This window comes from Lycorma delicatula, chromosome 1 (assembly GCF_047948215.1).
Source record: "Lycorma delicatula isolate Av1 chromosome 1, ASM4794821v1, whole genome shotgun sequence".
Taxonomy (NCBI): Eukaryota; Metazoa; Arthropoda; class Insecta; order Hemiptera; family Fulgoridae; genus Lycorma; species Lycorma delicatula.
The window spans coordinates 272,739,998-272,764,358 of NC_134455.1; the positions used below are offsets into that span (position 1 = coordinate 272,739,998).

Consider the following 24,361-nt stretch of genomic DNA (forward strand, 5'->3'; position numbering starts at 1 on the left):
TACGACCCTCTTGGTCCAGGAGCTGTATTGGGGATAGGGTGGTCTGCTTCCAAGGCGGTGATGTTATTCAATCTCGTGGGGGATGGCTGCTCTCTGTGATCATGCTCATTAGGTGTCTTTTGGATGCCCCAGTTTTCTGACGAGTAGTTCACAGTTGTGTGAGTCACGAGGGGTACGTTCAATGTCGTACTGATGTCGGGATACTTCCAGCTTGGATGGAGTATCGATGACTTGTTGGCGAAGTTGGAATGGATTCTGGATGGAATCCTGAGGATCAGAGTGCTGATTGCTCTGGACGCTAAGGCTAAGTCTTCCGCCTGGGGTTCATCACTCACTGGCCCCAGAGGCGCTGGTCTTGGACAGTTTGTTAAAGCCAGGAACCTCTACTTGGTTAATGAGACAGAACAACCGCCAACTTTCTCTTCCGAAGTGGGGGAAAGTTAAATCAACATCACCTTGGTGATAGGCGATCTGCTTAGGTGTACAAGTAGTTGCACTGTCTGGCTCGAGGCCAGTTTGAGTGATCATAGACTTAAAAGCTATGAGATCGTTTATGGTGGAGGTCCAAGAGCTCAAGATTCGGGTTGCTATAACCTAAGGGACCTGGATCAGCACAGGCTGTGGCATAAGTATGCAGCTGTCTTACAGGGGTTGGAATGGCGCGTGGAGCACAGGGAGGAGGTGGAACTGATGGCTGAACAATTCGGCCGGGCCATCAAGACTGGCTGCGATCGGGTCCTATGGCAGCCTCGGCCAATGGATGGACCCTTTGGTAGTGGCCAGTCTGCTGATCGGAGAGTGCCTGGAGCCATCATGACTGCTGCTTCCAGGGAGCAATCTGTTAAACGCAGGTGGAAACCCAAGAAAAAGTGGCGATTCTCTGACCTTAGTAGTATGCTGCATGCAAGAGTTAGGTCCGCTAGGAGAAGATACCAGTATTGCCTCCTAATGGGGATTATCGCTGATGACGTGCGCGCTGAGAGTTTGCGGATCTACCAGCGTGCCTGTATGAGTGTGTTCATGTCATCAATGAAGTCAGACTCAAGTTATGGCAAGACTCCATGCGCAAGTTGCAGCACAACTTCTGGCAGCTCATAAAATCATATAACCAGCCAAAGCCACTGCACGTGCTGTCCAATGTTCGATGCGGGTTTGGTGGTCAAAACCATACTGTAATATATGTGGCAAATTACCAGGTGTTCCTGGATACTCTGTTTCCAGATGCTATGGAGGGTGAAGCAGAAGTTGATGTCGGGGCAGGTGAGACACCATTCCCTGGCATGTGGGCTGTGGATCCTGTAGATACAGACCGAGTGGTTTCTCGAATGGCACTGAAAAAAGCACCAGGTATTGACCAACTTGACCCGGATATTTTCTACCATCTGCTGCTTGTCATAAGAGAGCCGCTTAGCAGGCTGTTTTCGAGGTGCCTTAGCTGGGGTTGCTTCCCAACTTGTTGAAAAGTGGCTTTGGTGAGGGTGCTCTTAAAATCAGGAAAGAATCCGAGTGAGGTCAGCAGTTACCGGCCCATCAGCCTCTTGACAGTAATCGGCAAGTTGCTTGAAAGGCTGGTTGTGGAACGGCTCTGAAAAAGCACCGATATGAACTCATTTCTTCGAGGCCAGTATGGCTTCATGAAAGGGGTTGATACCAAGGATTGCATCTTAAATGCTCTTGCTGAAGTGGAAACCGCCTACTGTAAATATGTTTAGGGAATTTTTATTGACATAGAGGCAGGATTTCCTTCCTTGGGTTGAAGTTCTGTCCTCTATGAGTTGGAACGCCGCTATGTTCCCATAGCCCTGCAGGCCGTAGTGCCTGACTATTTGTTTAATCGTACAATTCTGTTTAAAGATGCACACCTAGTTGTGGAAAAATTTGTCACCAGGGGAAGCTTGCAGGGCTCCGTTCTCTGTTCTGTCGATCCCTTGCTGTGGAACCTGGTATTCGACAGATTTTTGGGACTGACATTCTTGGAAGGGGTCACGGCCCAGGCTTTCGCCAATGACTGTCTCCTGTTAGTTCGTGTAATTCACAACCGCCGCTAGAAGACCGAGCGCTGGCAGTTTTGTCACCACAGAGGGCTGGACGGACATCCAAAATTTGAGGAGTTCTGTACCCAAGATGAAGTTTATGCTTCTCAAGAGTGCCGACAAATTATCATACAGTCGTCTAATAATCTTATTTTACCTATGTTACAGCTTCGTACTGTAACAAGTGGTGTAAAGTGTACTTGCACCATGTGCCATTTGTCTGCAGACAAAGTTGATGCTCAAGCTCATCATTACTTGATAACACATGGAAATAAAGTGTACACACTGCTTGTCTCATTGTTGCTACACTTGTAATATTTTTTCTAATTAAAAGGCCATAGTAGGTTTGTAATTTTTTAATGGAAAAACCTGTCAGACTGTTTTTTCGTCTTCGAAAAAACAGTGAACTTCGTGCACTGAGCCTTTAGATTTCCTAATCTTGGGCCCATTCATTTTTTCATATGTCCAATGCATTCCAGTTTTTTTAATTCAACATCAGGGCCATAAGGCTGTGACTGACAAACAGCTTGAAATGCCTTGGTATAACCATCTTCTACATCTGTAAAGATCAAGAGATCTACTAAATATTTCCACCTTCGTGCCACCACTAGTTCCAAAGTAGTTCACCTTGTATTTATCTATATGGATATTACTAAGTTTCTGAGGGCAAAATTTCATGCAAAAAGACACCAGTATCCGATACACCGTGTATCATTTGCTTAAATTGCTTAAAAATAAACCTAATAATAAACTTTGGAAACGGCATTTGGAAATACGGCATAGTGAGTACGTTAAGAAACCCCAAGAATTCTTCAAATTAAAAAAATTATATGAAAAGCAAACATCAATTTAAAAAAAAACTTTGTCTGTGAATGAAAAAGTTTTACTTGCCTCTTGCAAAGTTTCTTATAAAATAGCCAGATGTAAAAAGCCTCACACCACTGGTGAAGAGCTTATTTTTCCAGCTGCAATTGAGATTATAGAAACTATGTTTGGAGATAATTTTGCAAAACAATTGCAATCCATACCGCTATTAAATGATACTATTGCCTGTTGAATTGGTGATATAGTTGAAGATGTACAGCTTTTCAGGAAGTTGCATGACAAATTGTTTTCAATTCAGCTTGATAAGGCAACAAAAATGCTCATTTCATTCCCTATGTTTGATTTTGTGATGGTATGTCAGCAGTAGAACTATTTTTCTGCAACTTAATAAGAACTCAAAGCAACATAACTCACCACATTACTTGCTATCTTAAATGATTTTATAATCGAGGCAAACATAGAGTGGAAAAATTGCATCGGAATATGCACCGATGGTGCTTGTTCAATGTCTGAAAAATTCTAAACTAAATAAGCATTTGTGAAACAAAATTTCCACAGGGTGTCTGGATACATTGCATGATTCACAGAGAAGCTCTGGCTTCAAAAGAAATGAGTCCTGGTCTGAATATTGTGCTAACAATGGTTGTAACCATAATAAATTATATAAAAATGAGTCCCTTACAATCAAGAATCTTCTATGCACTTTGTAAAGACATGGGTGCAGTATATTCAGTGTTACTATTTTATTGTGAGGCAAGATGGTTATCACATGGGAAATTTTTGCAATGTGTTTATGAATTAAGAGATGAAATCGCCATTCTTCTAGAAGAGGAAAACCGACTCGAAGCAGAGAAATTTCAAAATAATTTATTTGTGTTGGAATTGAGCTACTTGGTCGACATAATCAAGAAATTAAATACCTTGAATTTTCAACTCTTATTGTGAAACAGAAATTTAAAGCAAAAAAAAATCTAGAAATGTTTGCAAATGTGGATGACTGTGTTGAAACTTACAAGGCTGAAGAACAACATGTGAAACTAGTGGGTTAGGGATCCATTCCAAAATACTCCCAAAGGGCTCTCAACTGTCAAAGAAGAAAAATCTTCAGACTTCACGGCAAGTGGCGAAATCAATATACAATTTAGTAATAATCACTCTTTGAATCTTGGGCAGGGGTAGATGATGAGTTTTCTGCACTGAAAACAAGAGCATTTTGTACACATATCATTTTCAACATCCTACCTTTGCGAAACCGAATTTTCTGCGATGACTGCTATGAAGACAAAATATAGATCTCGGCTAATTATAGAAAAAGAACTTAAAGTGTCTATTTCTAATATGAAACCTTCCTTTGAAAAACTTTGCTCTGCAAGACAGGCCCAAGGGAGTCACTAATAATTATTAAACTTGTTTTTAATTTAGTATTAATAAGTTAATTATTAAAAACATTGTGCAGTACTGATACAATCCTATTTATAAATGCATTATATCAGTGTAAATGTGTATTTTATTATTTAATATGTCAGAATATATTTTGTTTCGCTTTCCCTTCAGTAAATTAATAATTTTTTAATATTTTCTTTTCGATATGCTTACATCCCCATTTAGTGCCATCATGCTCCCCTAGGGGAACACCCCACCTCAAGTTGAGAAACACTGTGCTATATTTAATGTGATTAGTTATAAAAATTACAATTATTTATGCAAAACAATATTCAGATCAAATTTTATTATAACAAGTGTTTAGTGTCCACCATTTTCATCAAAGCAAGTCTCTTAACTTTTTTCATATTCTGTGCAACCTTTCCATAGTGTACCTCTTCCAATTTTCATAATTCCTGAGTTATGTTGACTTTCAGTTCTTTAACAGTGTGTGGATTATTTTTAAATGCACAATCTTTTAGATATCTCCAGAGAAAAAAAATGCAGGAGCAAGATCAGGTGACAAGGTGGCAAGATCAGCAATGATCAACTGGTCATAAGCCATTCTGTATTACTCTTTCACCAAAGAAATCTTTCAAAAGGTCCATTGTTATTGCCACATGAAATATGGCCCCACCATCTTGTTGAAATCACAAAGCTCTCTCATTTAATTCTAAATTTACAATAAATTGTACAGAGGTCTGCATAACAGTGTTTTCAAAGAATACGGGGTCAATTATTCTTTGCCTGGAAATCGCATCCTACACACTAATTTTCTGAGTGTAGAGAATGTGAATGGATGATGTGAGGATTGCTGGAGCTCCCGTAACAATCTTTCTGACTATAATATAACTATTCAAATGAAACCAAGCCTCATCTGTGAAAAATATATTATCAAACACTTTAATGCTTTCCTGAACAAACTGATAGCAGCATAATTAACTGTATATAACTCATGTGATACATGAATTTGATATGGCTCTAAATTAAGTGGCCGAGTAGCTTTAAAGACACTATGCAGAGATGTTCCTTTTTGTTGCGCAAGTTTTCATAATGATTTGTTAGATGCGCTTAAAAACTTTACCCTCTAACATCTTCTATTGTTTCGTCATTAAGTACTGAATGCTTCTGGCTATGCCTCTGATTGTAAACAAACCAGTCCCTTTATATTTTTTTATCAAACGAATTGCAGAACGAGTCCCTTTATATTTTTTTATCAAACAATGAACTTAAGATCTATTTGGTATATTCAGACCCGAGAAGTGCCGTTGAAAAGCTTCTTGGAACAAAACAAAAGATTTAGTTGTTAAATATTTCCCCAATAAAAATTCTTTCTTTCGTTTTCAAAACCATTTCTCTTAATAAAAAACACAGACAACCAAAACTAACTAACTATTCACAAAAAAGAAATAGAAAATTGTATTACCTGATTAGAAAACAACAATAGATAGTACTGCCAACCCCTTCATCTGAAACTGTTGTATTAACTTTTCTAAAAAGTATTTTGCTTGGGTTGTGTTTTCAAAAATCACCCAGTATTTACTCCAGAATAACTGTTCTGGTATAAATATATTCAAAAAATAACTAGAATTTGCTGGCTATCAGTTGTGAGGCAGCAAATAATATAAGTGTATGCAGATTGCCTGCATATATATCTTCAAAAGTTTCCAACAGGAAAAAGTCAGGTGTTGGATCAAATCCACTGAATCAACTGGCCACAGTTTCCTAGAAATGGTACAATTTCCAAAGAAGTTCTTCAGAAAATACAATAATGCACGTACAGCATGAAAAGTGAACTGTCTTGCTGAAACTATTCTTTGTGGACTTCACATTCCATGAGATTAAGATAGGAATGATTCAATCTGAGTATAATATCACTCTAAGTCAATGATTCACTGAAGAAAACATGCCCAACATTTCATATACAAACAATAGCATCCAAGCTCAGCTTCTGGTGAGAAAAAGCATGTTCTTAAATTCATAGGGATTTTCATTATGCACTTCCTTAACAAATATCTTGGCTTTGATATGTCCAAGTATGTGAAAATAAACTCTTGCATTCAAACACCAACCATCATCACTAAAGAAAGTCACATCCATAACATCAACTTTTTCTGACAAGAAATCCTAAAACCAGTTTTAGTACTTAGTCTAGATGTTGTGGTCTGTTAATCTCAAATGATGTTCGACAGAACTTTGTACAAATGGAGATATTTTTTTTTCAATATATTGTTGGCTGTACTCTTTAGGCACATCAGCTTGTTGATAGCCACCTCATGGTTTTATTTGATTTCTGTCCTGTTCTGTGAGACTACATACCATATTAAAATGGTACCAAATTATTTCAGTATCACGAGATTTCCTACTAAATTTCCTTTTGAACTCTTACTATTCTTACAAGTGTTTATTGTCATGACAGAAGACAAAGTTTTACCAAAAACAACCTGTGTTCAATAGAAACAAAAGAATATTTAGAGAATAAGTGTATGACAAATTCTCATAAGAAGTAGAACAAGAGTTTAGTAATAGAATTGAAAAAACCAAACAGCAATGCAACACAAAAACAAAATATACAAAACAATTACTGAATTATGATGTGACAAATAAGTGAAATTAAAAAAAAATTTAGCACAATAAATAAGAATGGATAAGTAAATCAAATCAGTAAAGAGATGAAAAATTAGCTGATCTGTGATGTATAAATTAACATAATAACAATAAAGGTATGAGGACCACTTTAAGAATCATCCCTTCAGTGGGAAATCTCACTGAACTGTTCTGTTGAGTACTTACTCATAACTCTGAAATGTTTCAAAACTCTCAAAAAGTGTTTCAATAACGAAGCCTGAAGCTGCTCTCAGGTGGCTCTTTAGAAGCTGGAGGAAAAATACTCTGTTACACCTATATATAAGGTATTCAATTTAAAAAAAATATTGAATATTACAAAAATCCACTAATCAATAAAAATTTCCCATTTTCCTGGGGAATTATGGTGGGGTTTGGTACTTATTACCTGTGAAGTGCTTAAAGCATTAATTTGTAATTATCGCTTCTCATTAACCACTCATTTCTCATATTTGATTCCACCTTTCCTAGGGTGGTTTCTGAATTTTGACTATAAAATCAGAGAATTCATTCTGAAGTATTTATGTTCTGCTGAAGAAAGATCAGCATCTGGACCTGTCCAGAGACTATTACTAAGGCTGTAGCTATTATCAAGGCTCAAGGCTATTATCAGGTAAAGCTTGTCTTCCTAATTCCTCCTAATACATACAAAACACATTCACATTATTTTTATTTCAACATACAGTATTAATAAATAATAACTGAATATTGCCAAATTGACACTTACAAGTTGACCAAATATTCTTGTGGTCATTTCTGAGCCTGTTTCCTCTCCCATAGCAATAACTGCAACAGAAAGTGCTGCAACTGCCTGCATTGAAGTTAAATCTTTAGCCTTGGCTTCTTTGCTTTTAGCATCATCCTTCTTGTCATCTTTCTTATCCCCATCTTTTTTTTCATCTTTCTGTTGGTATAAAAAAAAATCATTCTCTGTTAAACATCAGGAAAGCAAAATTATTATTAAACCTAAATATACTACATACCTCAGATAATTAAGATATTTTAAATTCTATTAATATTAAACATCTAAGTACAGAATATTGAAACAAGATGTATCTTACCTTAATTCTATCATGAAAGTACTTTTGTGGGATCCCACATCCTCAGTCATGATTGAATTCATTGAATTAAACTGCATATTAAAAAGATATCAAAAATGTTAAAAATATTGAAATAAACCAAACACATGAAGTAATATTTGTTACATTACTGTAATATTATAATGAAAATTGTGAATTACTTTAATACATGATTGCTGCTAGATGTTGTTTTCATAAGATATCCTTCAAAAAATGGCACATGATTTATCAAACTGAATTTCTGTTTGTATTTATATAAGTAATATTTTTCTAATATATTTAATCTTTTGTTATCTTTATTAATTTCTAATATTCTAAATTGTGACAATATCAAAAATAGGAATGTTTAATGTTTGTGCGATGTTAAATAAAACTAACTTTAATGTTTAACAAAGTTTATGCAGACTTTTCCAAATAAATTGAGATTAAATAAGGATACTAAATGAGAAATTATTATATTATTACTATTATTATATTATATATATATATATATATATATATATATATATATATATATTATTGTCAACAATAATTTAAACAATAAATTTAATCATAATTTTACACATCTTCAAGAAAATTTTGGTAATATAAATAATACTTTTTTAATCTTAAAAAATATCAATTTTAATGATAATGAAAAATTAATCATTTCTAATGCATTTAAATTCAACTTACATAATAATAAATTAACATTATTAAGAACTATGTTGTAGATTCTGAAATAAATTCAAACAGAATGAATCTAACAGATAACGAACAATTACATAACATTATCAGCTCAAATTTTTCAAAAAAATGAACAATTTATCAACAAATTAACTAATTTAGCAATTAGAAGGATTAGATACAAACAATGTTTTAATAGTAAAATCAGAAAAAAAACAAATACACTGGTTATCAAGTCAGTTGAAAAATATAACTTCATAAAACAATAAATTGTTGATAATATCTATGAGGAAATTAATGAACGTAACTATCAAATTCTAAAAGTAAAAATAATTTAATAATAAAAATTCAGACCAACTTTTAATTATAATAACATTAACTTAAAATACCATTCTAGATTGTCCTTTGGAATTGACTGCCCTGAAATTAACTGGACTACCAAAAATTCATAAATTAAACATCCCAACGCGACCTTTCATCAAATTAATATAGTACATGAGCTAGAGCCGAAAAAGTGGTCTGATCTTTGTGGACAAAATTTATTGGAAATCGATGTATTTCTAAGATATGTTACAGATTTGAGTGGGCTGACAGTTTTGTTAGTACAGGGACCAGGTAAGACAGGTGAAAGGTACCATCTATCTGGGAAACCCCCCTACCCATTGATGTGACGCTTGAAAATTTGTACAATGAAAGTTAATGATGTACTAAACCTAAGTTCAAAAGGGCTGATAAGAAGGTTGGCAAAGAGGTGAAGTTGATCACAATTTCTGTAAAAACATTTCACTTGTTCCTTGATATTTATCAATGCATATGACTGAAAGCTTGGTTGGTATGCAAGGCAGTAAAACCGGGTTATATTTTCACACGTCCATGTATGCACTATGCATGCAGCACATACAGATACATGCTGTATGTTGCAAATAACTTACATAAATGCATATTTTTTATGCTTTATATGTTCATTAATGCTTAATTTAATTTTACAAATAATTTACATCTTAACTATAGTATAGCGCCCTACTTACTCATTTTACAAGAGAATACTCACTATGCAAGGAAATGTTGTTTGGTTTAGTATTTATATATGAAAATAGTATATAACGAGCTATTTAGTTAGCAACAATCAATGAACTTAAATAAATAACTCAACAAACAACAAATCAAGTTTTTGACAAAGTGAGAAATATTGAAACAATTTTTATTCTCATATTATTTGTACACAATTTTATTTAAAAAGTATGATATTGTAAATTCATAGATATATTCTTTGAACTGCCATCCATCCTCATCACTTACAGAGTTATCATTATCACTGCATAGTATATTAAATTCCTTATTGCATAGATCTTCATCACTTTCACATTCAGAATCACTTATCATAACATTATCAGATTCATTCTCAGGTACAATTTTCCAAACAGACTCTGGCAGCTGAGGACCTTCAAACCACTTAAATTTATAAAAATTTTCATTGTCGAGCACCTACACATTTTCTTTGGGATGAAGATCAGTTGAAATTTGTTTATGTGCATTCTATCAAATATTCAGTACATGCTGATGATACAACTAAAGAGTGACAATGCAGCAAGCTTGAAGCATCAAAGTTTTTCAATTTTTTTATGAATGGTTCGTCAATATCACGCACATTATGTTGCCGAGTAAAAAGTGCAAACCAAATCATTAACTTTTCCCTTATAAATTTCTAACATTTCGAACATCTTCTCTTGCTTGTATCTTGTACCTCCAAGAGTAGAAAATGCTTTCTGATATTGCTCTAATTTTAACATAATTTGAAAAGGTTTTCCCTTTTTGTACAAGGTTGAATTGTAATTGAAACCTGTTAAAGCATGAAAGCCAGCTAAAGCTTTGTGGATTGATTCGCTAAAATGTTTATATATTTTGCAAATATCAATGAATTTTGTTTTTCCTGAAACTCTCCATATTCCATCCAACTTTTTTCATTACTTTTCAAATTATGCATATTGCTTAATATAGTGATTAAAATATCTGTATCAGAGCATTTAAATATTATATTTCTGTCTTTCCCAATTTTACAAACATGGTAGACTATTTTTATGTCAGCTTCTTCATGAGCAGGGCAACTTCAATTGACATTTCTATTTGCATCAACCAAAAAAAAAAAAATGACATTCAAAAAACTTATGAATAATTTTTAATAAATGCTGCTATTTCATTATTAGATGGATAAGTTAAAAAAAAATCAAACCAAAGGTGTTTAAATTTATTACTGCAAAGCACTTTTGTAAAATCGACTGGTCTTGTTTGTTCTGATCTGATATTAAGAAATCTCTTATCAGCCTTGTTATTTCCTTATCAGCCTCGTGTATTTGTTATCTTTTGTAAAACTAATTTAGATATATTAACAAATGATTGAGGCACGTCTGTGATATCAATATCACTTCATGAAAGTACAGTACTGTCTTCTATTCATAAGCATTCAATTAATTTCGATTTTGAGATAGTGCAGATGGTTCTATCAAGATGGCACACTGACATGGGTACAAGTGTGGGATAAGCTAGAATTTTTGTGACTGTCATTGAGGTAGCAAGTAAACGCCCGAAAAGATCTCTTTGCAGCCGAATTTCCTGTACTTTATTATTTACAAAAATGTTTTTTTCTGGTGTTTGTTAATGAAAAATTAAGTATTTTGTTTTGCTCAATTGGTTTTTTAAAACAATTCACGGATTTAGCAAACTCATTAATAAATGATTCCCTCAAACTATTTCTTTTTATTTTCAATGTTCAAAAGGAAATCAGCCACAGCATCTGAAGTGGCTTTACCAGTGACTATATTATACAATTGATAATGATACTTCATTATGTTTAAAAGAGTTGATGTTCTGATATATAGTATTTTTCAAAGCTTCTATTTGTTTGTTTGACTTAATTATTCTACTGTTTTTTTAAATCTGCGGTTGTGCCTTCATATTTTTAGGCCAGCTACATCGTACACGAGGGAAATTACTGTGGTAGAATACTGCTAAATTTTGCCCAAACTGAGTTGGTAAAGTGGGTAAATCGTAGCATCTTTATCTTTTCATTTTGTACTGTAACTCTGGATCTAAATTGTTCTTTAACATCATTAACTGCTAGTTCTATGTAAAGATTAAAAAGTAACAGGGACAGGGAAAATCCTTTTCGAACTACCTTTTTTGTTATGGCTTCTTTCATATGTTCTCCAATTATTACTGTTGCTGTTTGGTTCCTGTAAATGTTAGCAATTGCTCTTCTATCTTTGTATTTGAACCCTAATTTTTTTTAAATTCCGAACATTTTATTCCAGTGTACGTTATCAAATGCCTTTACTAGGTCTATAAATGCAAGTATGTTGGTTTGTTTTTCTTTAATCTTCCTTCTACTATTAATCTGAGGCCTAAAATTGCTTCCCTTGTCCCTATACTTTTCCTGAAACCAAATTTGTCTTCTCCTAACACTTCTTCCACTCTCCTCTCAATTCTTCTGTACAGAATTCTAGTTAAGATTTTTTATGCATGACTAGTTAAGCTAATTGTTCTGTATTCTTCACATTTATCTGCTCCTGCTTTCTTTGGTATCATGACTATAACACTTTTCTTGAAGTCTGATGGAACTTCCCCTTTTCCATAAATATTACATGCGGCACCCAACGTGTGCAAACCTTTCTCAAGCCTAAATGGTCATGAACAATGTGATCAATAACAGCTCTTGAAACATCAGGAAAAAGAAGGGTCAGGTCAGAAATCGTTGAGTGACAATCTTTTCTAATTTCACCATCGACGCGTTTCAACAAGTCCTCTGTGGTTATCAAGGGCTTCCCCAAACATTCTTCATCATGCACATTAATTATGTTATTTCTAAACCTTTCACACCATTTTCGGATATTTCTTTCATTCATTAGATTATCACCAACTGCCTATGAATTTCAGCTGATTTAACGTTTTGATGGTTTAAAAAACGTATGACTCCATGCATTTTACAGTCAGAGACAACATTGATTTTCCTATTCATTTTATTACATAATAACTCACACATAATCAAAGATGCAATGCAACAACTTACAGACAACAATGCAGTGTGTACATTACACTAGCATGGCCATGAACGACAAAGTTCACCAACCTTAAGAACAGAAATTTCCTAGCCGTCTTTACTTTAGAGATATCGTAGAAATTATAAAAATAATAAATTACATTTATCTAATACGGCAGAAGTATTAGAAATTAATAAATATGACAAAAAAGTAAATATATTATAAAAATGTTACACATATAAATACAAACAAAATTTCAATTTCATTAACAGTCGGTATTTAAGGGAGGTATTCTTACAAATTACTACAGTTAAGCAGCACTTGTGTAAATTAATAAACAATTATCATTACTTTAGAATTTTTATTATGCAATAAAGAAATTATTTCAATCATGACTGAAAATGTAGAATCCTGTGAGAGTACTTTCATGAAAAATTAAAGTAAGATATGTATTATCTCAATATCTTGTTCTAGGTGAATTATTTAATAGAATTTAAATATAATTTAACAGTACATAAGAATAATATGAATCTTAAAAAGATTAATTTCAGTAAACGGACACAATCCATATCAAATCAACCAATGATATTTGCTGACAAATTTTACTTTTTTTTTTTGCCTAAGTTTGTACTATACTATATTAAGTTAAAAACAGGTATTCATTAATTTTTTAGACGTTCAGGTTTTTTTGGATGGCCATTTTGTATTGGTGCGTCAGCCTACTTTTCATTTTACAAAGGTTTGTGTTAAATGCTGTAGCTTCTTGGTTTTTAAAGATATTAAGTTCAAACAAAAACCATGTTAAAGAGCATAACATGTACAATATTTTCTGTCCAGTTTTAGGCCTACTTAACTATAAATAAACAAAAAATTGGTATATGCTAATTTTTTCAAACTAAAAATCTTCTATTTTAAAATTAAAAATGTTAGATAAAATCAAGATTCATCTTCAATTTTTTTTTTGAGTAGTCTTTATAGTATACTACTTAGAGTTACATCCTTTTTTTTAATGGGTCTTCAAATATTGAAATTTTTATAAAATCAAGTATTTTCAGTCTGAAATATCTCAGAAGGGACACACTTAAAGAATCCGAAATTTTCAGGAAACATTCTTTCATTTGGTTATAATAAGTATTTAAAACCAAATCACTATCTGAAAATACTGAAGTGCTGCAATTAGGAAATTTTTCTGATTCCAAGTACAAATAGCATTTGATCTGTGTTTGACTGCAGTATAAATCTATGATATGACCTTGTATTTGGTATTCATATGCAATTATCAAACCTTGTCTGTAATTTCATGCTGTCTGATTGAACTTCTGATGTTACATAGATAAAATTTATGCCTGGTACCACCATTATCAAGATAAAATCTGTACATATCTTCAGTTGTTAAAATTTGATTGCTGTAATCTGCAAGCTAGCCTTGGTCACAGCTTTTTTTGTGGAGGCACCGATTTTATCACAAACGTTCTTGCCATGTGAGGAAGCAAAAACGTTCCACTCAACTTTTAGATCAGTTCAGTCTTGTTGTGACAAATGTTGCAAAAGTTTTTTTGTTTTTATATTGACTGCTGGCTCCATCAATTCCATCAAAAATAGATATCTTTTTTACATCGGGGGCTACTTTCTTAACTTCTTCAATGGAATATTTTTGAAAAATGTGTACAGTAGGGAAGTTGTGCTTCAACTTGTCACTTACAACACATAAGCTCTTTGTAGTAAATCTTGTCTTCATATTTTCTGTAGTAAAACAAATAGGGATGTAAGGTTGTTTGTGGATTGGACCAATAAAACTTTGAATTTCATCTTGTAGGACAAATGTTGAAGTTCTCTGCAAAATCATATAGGATTATACAAATCTTTTGATAAATTTTCCTGGAGTTCTCTCAAGTATTTTGACTGTGCTTTTGAAATGAAATGATCTTCTTAAATGTTAACAGCTTTTCAACTAAGTCCTCAAAAAAAATCATCAATAGGCATAACCAAAGTTATTAGCTCAGCTCGATCAGTCCTAACCCACTGCATAAAAATAACGTCATCAGGAAAATCGTCAGTTTCATCCCTTAAAAGCTGAAGAAATTCTTTTCCTGGGAAAAACTGACAGTTATCAAGCATGCACTCATTATTCTGAGAGTCACAAACCAGTAAATCAATTAAGTCTTTGTAATCTGTATTCATTTTTGCCCTTGCATGCATAATTTTGGTGGTATACATATACATACATTGTGTGTAGCAGCTGATTCAGGCAACTTACATCACTTAGGTCTTAAGGAGCAAAAAGCTGACCTACCAATTTTATGATTAGGATACTTTTGCTTAAAACTAACAAATAACTCATACAAAGAGTAAAATATTAGTCTTTTTTATTTGTAAATTTTGTGATCCAATGACACACATTCCTTTTTACCGGGGCAAAATTGACTATTGTCATCATCTTCGTAAAACTTCAGCACTTAATCACTTTTTCATAACTTAATTTGTTGCCATCCTTCTTTTTTAAATCTGGCAACACACCTTGAGTTTTCAATAAGTTCCGTGATAACTGTACTTGATAGTCTGTTACATACCCTTTGTTTAGACCAAGAGCTTGGTAAAAGACTGATGATCTTTATTTGTTCTTCTTTTTTAGCTAATTTACATTTTTCTTTTAACTGTACAATCAGTTTCTTGTACTCATTTGAAAAATCTTCTTCACCTTCTTTATCTTTTTCCTCTTCATCTGTCAAACTCTCATTGAAAGAAGAAGCCAATTTTCTTTTGACAGCTGAACTTATTTTTTCTGTTTTAGATTTTACTGCTGTCTGATGTTTTCTTTAACTCAGTTTTATTATTTTGGATGCAGGGGACAGTTTGCAAACTGTATCTATTAGATTTAAACTACTACCTTTGCCAACGAAGGATTTTTCAATGTCTGTTTCTGGTTGGTGATCTATGTTGACGTCACTTGTCTTTTCTTCTATAACTACACCAAACATTTTTTTATTACATGTAGGACAAAGTGATTTACTGGGGATTAATTTAACAGAGACATTTTGTTTTTTTTTGTAAATGTTCAAGAAATATTTCTCTTAAACTTCTTCTTAAAGGCTTTTTGTGAATACTTAGAGGAACACTACACTTTTCAAAATATATGATGGTACTTATTAAGGTACTTAATTTTATGATGGTTACAAATAGTTTCTAGTTCACTTGATTATCAAAGTTCCAATAATAATTGTTCACTCTCCCTCAAATCACTTAATTTATATATTTCCTTAGAAAAAGGCATAATCAGGTATGACACAGTTCACCAGTTAATAATCCTACAGAGCACTCAATAATAATAAAAAGTCAAATAACCTGAAAAACAAAACATTAATATTTTACAAGTTAACTCAACAACAGTTGATTGCACAACAAGATAAACGCAAGCTATGAATCCTTAAGGTGGCCAGAACTGTGGTCTCTACCCTAATTGTGTGGTGAGAAGTCTACTTGTCCAGATTGAATGCATTGGCAGTGGTGGGGAGTCTTACAAGTTCAGACCTGAATGCAGCTACTTGATACTGTCAAGCTACCAATTAATGCATTCTGGTCTTAACTTGTAGACTCCCCACCACTGCTAATGCATTCAGGTATATATATGTATATATATATATATATATATATATATATATGTGTGTGTGTGTGTGTGTGGGTGGGTGTGTGTGTGTGTGTGTGTGTATATATAATTTATTGTTCACTCCATATTGTGAACAATAAATTAACAAAAAATTGCTTAATATTACTTATGTGTTATTTAGATTTTTACTACAAGCAGTGTAATGTCTGCACTTAATAGGGATCCTAAAATTTTTGGCTATGTTTAAAAATTTATTACTAAAAAACTAACGAAGTCTCAGTGATGGAATTTTAAACACTTATTACAATCAAATGAAAAAATGTTTCCTGAAAATTTTGGATTTTTTAAGTGTGTCCATTCTGAGATATTTCAGACTGAAAATATCTGATTTAAGAAAAATTGCAATATTTGAAGACCCATTAAAAAAAAGGATGTAATTAAAAGTCCTGAAACCTTTTAGGGAAGTAGTATACTATAAAGATTACACCCAAAAAAACAACTGAAGACAAAAAAACAACTGAAAACAATAAAATTTGGATAAATTTTGGATGGCCATTTTGTATTGGTGCGCCAGCCTACTTTTCATTTTACAAAGGTTTGTGTTAAATGCTGTAGCTTCTTGGTTTTTAAAGATATTCAGTTCAAACAAAAACCATGTTAAAGAGCATAACATGTACAATATTTTCTGTCCAGTTTTAGGCCTAAACTATAAATAAACAAAAAATTGGTAAATGCTAATGTTTTCAAACTAAAAATCTTCACTTATAAAATTAAAAATGTTAGATAAAATCAAGATTCATCTTCAATTTTTTGAATTTCTTCAAAATTTACCAATTTTTTTTGTTTATTTACAGTTAAGTAGGCCTAAATATATGCTGGACAGAAAATATTGTACATTTTATGCTTTTTATCATGGTTTTTGTATGAACTGAATATCTTTAAAAGCCAAGAAGCTACAGCATTTAACACAAACCTCTGTAAATTGAAAAATAGGCTGATCCACTAATACAAAATGGCCGCTCAAAAAAAACTGAATATTAAAAAATTAATGAATTATACCAGTTTTTAAATTTGAGTATAGTACAAACTTAGGTAAATAAATAAAAAATAAATTTTGGCAAATGAACTTTTACAAATTAAATTGGTTGATTTGATATGGATTGACCCTAAAATAAATTGAAATTATGTTGTAAACTGAAATTATGGAACCCTGAATGAATGTGAATGGTGTTATAAAAATACAGGTGGTTCAGCATAAAAATAATCTGATCTTTATTGAGAGAAAATAGTATTTTATGAAATTACTTATAGTAATTTCTGTATAGTATTAACAGAAAACTACTTTTAAAAAACAGATGAAACTTTTTTTAAATGTATTTAATCTGGAAGTTTCTTATATAATTTTTTAATTATATTCTGGAACACTGAAATTACAATAAAGAAAAATAGACTGAATTTTCTAGAATTCCTACAGGTTTTTGACATGTAATTTACTACAAATGCTGAACTGTAAAAACTGAACCATAAAACCATTAATATATGAAGTGTGATTGGAAATTTTTAAGACAGGTGCTGCTATTGCTCAGTAGGTTTGCCCACAGGTGTGGACAAGGAAGCTTGTTTTGTTCTTGAAACATCCTGAAAATTTCACCGCAGTATCTTTGTTCAGTTGAAAGTGGCATTCTTAAAATGATGTATTTTCGATTCTTGGTAGATTACTGATTTTGCAGAATGGATAAAAATTTGGAATAACAAGTTGTATCAAAATTTTTTTTGATAACCAGGAAATCAGCTTTAAAGACTATGAATTCTTAAAACCAGCTTTCAGGGATAAATGTCTGAGCCAGTCAAATGTTTTTATCTGGTTCAACAGATTGATGATCGTGAATCAACTGAAGATGACCTCTGATCCAGCCAGCCATCAATTTCAAAAATCAAGAAAAACATTGAGAAAGTTTGTGGTTTAGTGTGCTCTGATTGTAGAATTATAATTAGGAAGATGGCTGATGAACTAAGTCTAAAACGGTTCAGTCTTAAGTGAAAATTTTGAACATAACCTGAGTGAGTGTCTGCAAAATTCATTCCAAAATTGTTGTCAAACCAGCAGAACAATACAGAAGGTCCCAAAAATGATTAATCAGGCTGAAACTGACCCAGATTTGGTAAGTAGGGTAATTGCAGATGACGAATCATGGGTTTATGGATATGACCCAGAAACAAAGGCAAAATCATCACAGTGGAAAGGTCAAAGTTCACCACAACTGAAAAAAGCATGATATTTAAAGTCAGTCAAATATGAAAACAAAGTTGGTGATTTTCTTCGATTCTACAACTACTGTGCATAACAAATTTGCCCCTTGGGGCAGACAGTCAATCAGAAATATTATAAAAATGTACTTCAGTGTTAACACAAAAATATGTGAAAGAAAAGGACTGCACTCTGGCAAGACAAGAATTGGGTCCTCTATCACAACAATACACCAACTCATTGTGCATTCTCGATCATGCAATTTTTAGCCAAATTCCTTTGCTTCTACAACCCTTCTATTCCCCTGATTTAGCTCCTACCAACTTCTTCTACCTGTTTCCTAAATTGAAATGTTTGATGAAAGAAACAGATTTGATTCAATTGAAAACTGATTTGACCCTTAAGAAAGAAAATTTCCAGGAATGTTTACAAAAGTGGAAACATCATCGAAGTCTATGTAATCAGTCAGAAGGATACAACTTTGAAGGAGATGTATCAAAATAGCCTGTAAGTGATGCCATTTTGAAATTGCAAGCCCACTATTAAAACTTTCCTATCACATGTCATATGTCAGGAAAGCTGCAGAAAAATATATATATAAAAAACAAATTTTCCTAAAACTGTATGAATTAATATCAATTATAAAAATAAATTTATTATAAATATCACAATTCAAAAAACCACAAGGGTTACAAATCTTTTTAATTCATAACAATGATACTTTGTAATTTTTTTTAAAAATAGGTCTCAACAAAAAAGAACAAAAAAATAGTTGGTTTTAAAAGAGATTTTAAAAGTTATTTAAAAAGTTAATTAAGTCTTTTTTTTTGTTTCATAATTTGAAAATCCAGCTATTTACATAACAGCTAAATAATGATTCCCATTCAATGACCAAGTGGACCATTATTTTAACAAAAAGATAAATGCACACATTATTATCATTCAAAATTACAAAATTTTGTACATACAACAGGAGTGTAATGTTCACTACATATTTGAAGTTGCTCCTGAACAATAAGCACATCACCAGTTCCTGCAAACGCACACATCTTCAACATCTGCTGAGCCATTGATTGGAATGGCTCTGGAAGGACCTCAAGAGCTGCCTTTGTGGCTTCTGTAGCCTCTTTCTGACCTGTAAAATGTAGTATCTTTATTACAATTCATTATATTTCCATTGGAAATATTATGAATTGTAATAATTATGTTACACATAACACATATATAATGTCACACGTATTAATAAATGTTCATCAATAGTGACTGCTAAATAAAAAAAACATCACTGATCAAAAAGAAACCAAATTTTTCAGTGTTCCTTTACTTACAAAGACAGAAATCCTTAAAACTTATTTAAAAAGTTCAGTAGCAACAAGTTTTTAATGGATTATGACATGATGCAAATTTAAACCGATCAAGGTAAAGCATTATATTTCTTAACTACCTTCCCCATCATCATACACCACAACTTACATTAGAGTCATGTAAGAAATCATCTTTATACAGACAACAATAAACACAACCTTGCCCATCAAATTTATTAAAAGCCTACGTCGTTCTATATTGAACAATCAGGAGTGTCTCATAAAAGAAATTGTAACATATAAAAGCAATCCATAATATAGTCAATAATTGCCAACCATTAAAAAGAACTGAGTCACAAAACCATCAACATTAACAATAAGCCTGATACTCTACACATAAATAAAACGGACCTCATCTTAACAAACATATAAGTCAAGTTATTTAAGTAATGTAATATAAAAACACAAGCATACAATATTCAAATCCAAATTTAATACAATCATATATTGTATATATATATATATATATATATATATATATGTGTGGAACAAATAGGAGAAATTTGTCTGGTGAACTGAATCTAAGCAAACTTCACAGCTTCATTTATCATCAAATCACACCTCACTAGATCACATCTAGAGTTGCAACTCGGGACCTAGTCCCACTACAGGTGACTCCTTGACAGTCAACCATGAAAGGTCTTTTTTAAGAAAAACTCCACCAGCTGAACCAATCAACACCAGAGTTCAGAGAAGGCAACATTTGAATATGGTGGGTTGCCACTTAGAAGATAATATGATATCGGAAGCATTGGAATGCCCCAACACCATACACATGAACAAGAAAAATACAATGTTCAAAATCAAACCAAAGCAAATCACCTACACTTCCACAGACAATGTAACCTCACTCATGCAGACTGGTAAGCTAAAAATAGTAAGTGGCCTAATGGACCAACATACAATTTTCATCATAGGCTGCACGAATTAGAAACACCAACCAGGACGCCATGAAATCTCAAGGATATAGACTGTACAAAGATATACCTGGTAAGTGAGTGATGAAAAATGTCCCACAGTTTGGTACAGGCTTTTAGTCAGCCTCAAAATAATAAACCCCATACAAGAATTCAAATCACAATCCCGAAGAATCTCAATACTCACCCTAAAAGCATTTAATAAAATCTACAGTAAAACATATGCCCATGCACCAACTAATAATAAAAATAATTCTCCAAAAGACTGTAACGAAAGAGAAAAGTTCTGCGAGCTACTAAACCTGACTATAAATAACATCCCAAAAACCATGTTTAATAATTAATCGGAGATTTCAATGCTCAACTAGGCAGAGAAAGAAGACACTGGGATATCATAGGAAAATAGCCTGCACAAAAGAAAACAAACAAAAATGGACAGAGACTCATCGATCTCTGCAGAAACCACAACCTAATGTCAAAATCCACATATTTCAAGAGGAACCCTCTAAAACTCAAAACTAAGAAACACCCCAACTACACTAAAGGAGAATGGCAACTAAACCATGTCTTCATGGACAAACACCAACACAAGGAGATCTAAAATGTAAAAGTCCTCCGAGGAATAGACAAAGGCTGAAATCTCTATGTAGTGAAAATTAAAATTAAATTTACTGCCAAAAAACAACAAAACCAAGCCCCTAAAACTAAAAGAATAATGGACCCTAACCAACTAATCAAGAATGAAAATTACCGAACAGCAACCAAAAAAATAACAATCACAGATAAACTCAAAGATCTAGTCAACAATCTTAAACAAATCGCAAAAGAATTAGCCCCCACAAAATCCCGTAAAAAAACCATTAATGATGCAGCAGCGAATGTAATGAAGCAGTGGAGAAAAGACATCAAAAGCATGACTATTTCCCCAATTCCAAAAATCAGAAATATCCTTCCAAAATCTAGTAAAGCAAAAAAAAGAAACCACCTGAACCCTTTAACACTGAAGTCAATAGAAGAAGAATCCAATAAAACACATTTGAGAGACTACTACAAAACCTTTAATAATCAGTTCCAAAAACACTAATAAAGAATGAAAATGGTAAACTGGCCCTTAACAATAAAGACAAGATCCATAAATCCTAACTAAATTGTGAAGAACCGAAAGAACTCCAAAACTTAGACACCAACACCCCAGTAACAACACCACGAGATAAAACATCAACTCTCCCACAATTAAAGAAGTCTACCAAGCACTTGGTGAGATGAAAATTACAAACCAGCAGGAGAAGATCAAACTTTTGTAGCAATCAGGAAGCATGCAGGAAGATCAGTAAAAATTGCCCTTCATCAACAGCTTGTCAACATCTGGATCAAAGAAGAACTCCACAACACTGGACGACAGCCCTCATCTACCCCCTACATAAAAAAGGGGACAAAAGAAACCCTAACAATTACAGGGGTCTCATTCCTAGACTCAACATACAAAATTCTTTCAAGAATCATCCTCAGAGGATTGATTCACAACTCAAGAAAGAACTAGGAGAATACCAGGGAGGTTTCAGATCCTGGAGGAACTGTCCAGACCAGATATTGAGTTTCAAGCTAATAACTGATTACAACAGGAAAAAAAGAAAGACATGTCATAACATTTGCAGATTTCAAGAAAGCTTATGATTGTATCCATAGAGAATCCCTACTAAAAATTATAATAAACCTCGGACTATATACCAAATTAATAAACATGATAAAACTGATCCTCACAAATAGGGAAAAATCAAAAAAGGTAAAAGGGAAGAAGGTAAAAAGGGAATGAAAAAACAGGAAAAGGAAATATAAAGGGAAAAATATAAAAAATAAACAGGGAAGATGAAAGGGAAGGGGAAAGAGAAGTGGGGAAGGAAGGGAAAGGTGTAAAGGGGAAAATGACAAAAGGAATGGGAAAACAGGGGAAGTTGAGCAAATATTGTAAAAATAAAAATGGAAAATTAGGAAAAGGGAAAAGGGAAAGGTTAAATTTTGTGAAGTTCCGTAATGTTCATTTTGTTAATGTTTTATCAAACTTTCAATTGTGTTTCTATATATATATACATATATATATTCAAATCTAGCAATAGTAAAGCACTGTCAGGTTTGCTAGTAAGAAATAAAATTTTAACTACAGCTTTTACTCACAAAGTGATTCAATGTTTAAAAATATTTGTTACCACATGATAAATTAAACTGAGAATTAAATCTTCATTTCTCTTTTCTTTCCTAACTAATTAATTCCTTAATTAAATCTCAGGAGTTAACAATTCTCTTACATAACTAAACAATTAAAATATTACAATAAGCTCCTGAACTGATTTAAAAGTAAACAGCATGTGAGAAGAACAGCAGTACAAGCTCTTTTGCTGTAAAATTATTAGTTTTAATCATTAACACTTTTTTTGTATTCAACAACCAATAAATTTACTGACTTGCTAAAAATTTAGAACATTTTTTATGAATTAAATTTACACTTAAACTTATGTTTTCATCTCCTGAAAAGATAAAATATATTGTGTGATTGATTTTATAATAATCTAAAAATTCTGTTATCCATTTTAACTAACTCAAATTTATGCAACTATAAAGATCCCAAACAGTAATCCTAGTAAGACTTTTTTAAAGTAATTTTATAGCAAACTTTACTGAATATTTTTAATACTACAATGACATTAGAAAGAGTAATATTTTTATTAGTTTTCATTTGTGTCTGAAAATTCATCAAATTTATGTTTGCATTATGAAAAAGTTATAGATATTTTTTATCACTACTGGACACAAAGATAATTAATACTAGTTAATACATATGATTATTTTTATATAATATATATCAACTTCAACCACCAAGATTTAAATTACATATACATATGCAAAGGCCCTCCTCTATGAATCATGAGACCTTGGCGTCGGTGAGGGGGCTTGAGTGCTCAGGGATACAGAGTAGCTGGACCGAAGGTGCAACCATATCGGAGAGGTATCTGTTCAGAGCCAGACTAAGGAATGATTCCTGAAAGAGAGCAGCAGCTCTTGCAGTAGTTGTTAGGGGCGTGAGTCAGAATGACTTAAACGGCCATATCAACATCACTCAGTCCTCTGAGTACTGCGCAGCTGAAAGCAATGGAAAACTACAGCTGCTTTTTTCCAAGAAAATGTGGCTCTCTGCATTTTCATATAGCAATGATGGAGGCGCCTTCCTTGGTAAAATATTCCGGAGGTAAACTAGTCCCCTGTTCAGATCTCCGGGTGGGGACTACTAAGGAAGGGGTCACCAGAAAATTAAAAAATAACATTCTACGAGTCGGAGCGTGGAATGTTAGAAGTTTAAAAAAGGTTGGTAGGCTAGAAAATTTAAAAAGGGAAATGGATAGGATAAATGTGGATGTAGTAGGAATTAATGAGGTTCGGTGGAAAGAGGAAGGCGACTTTTGGTCAGGTGATTTTAAAATAATTAACTCAGCTTCAAATAATGGGCAGGCAGGAGTAGGTTTCATAATGAACAAGAAGATAGGGAAGAGAT

At 32.8% G+C, this 24,361-nt stretch overlaps 1 protein-coding gene across 1 annotated transcript in view; it reads right to left on the reverse strand.

Annotated features, from left to right (window-relative positions):
* The window catches only part of Rpn1 (regulatory particle non-ATPase 1), an 86,135-nt gene that overhangs the window by 11,123 nt on the left and 50,651 nt on the right, over window positions 1-24,361 (reverse strand). Inside the window, exons 11-12 of the mRNA XM_075377801.1 lie at window positions 19,505-19,671; window positions 7,633-7,809 (exon numbers count right to left, since the gene is read on the reverse strand). Of these exons, the coding sequence (XP_075233916.1) occupies window positions 7,633-7,809; window positions 19,505-19,671 (344 nt within the window). The remainder of the gene's footprint in view (window positions 1-7,632; window positions 7,810-19,504; window positions 19,672-24,361) is intronic.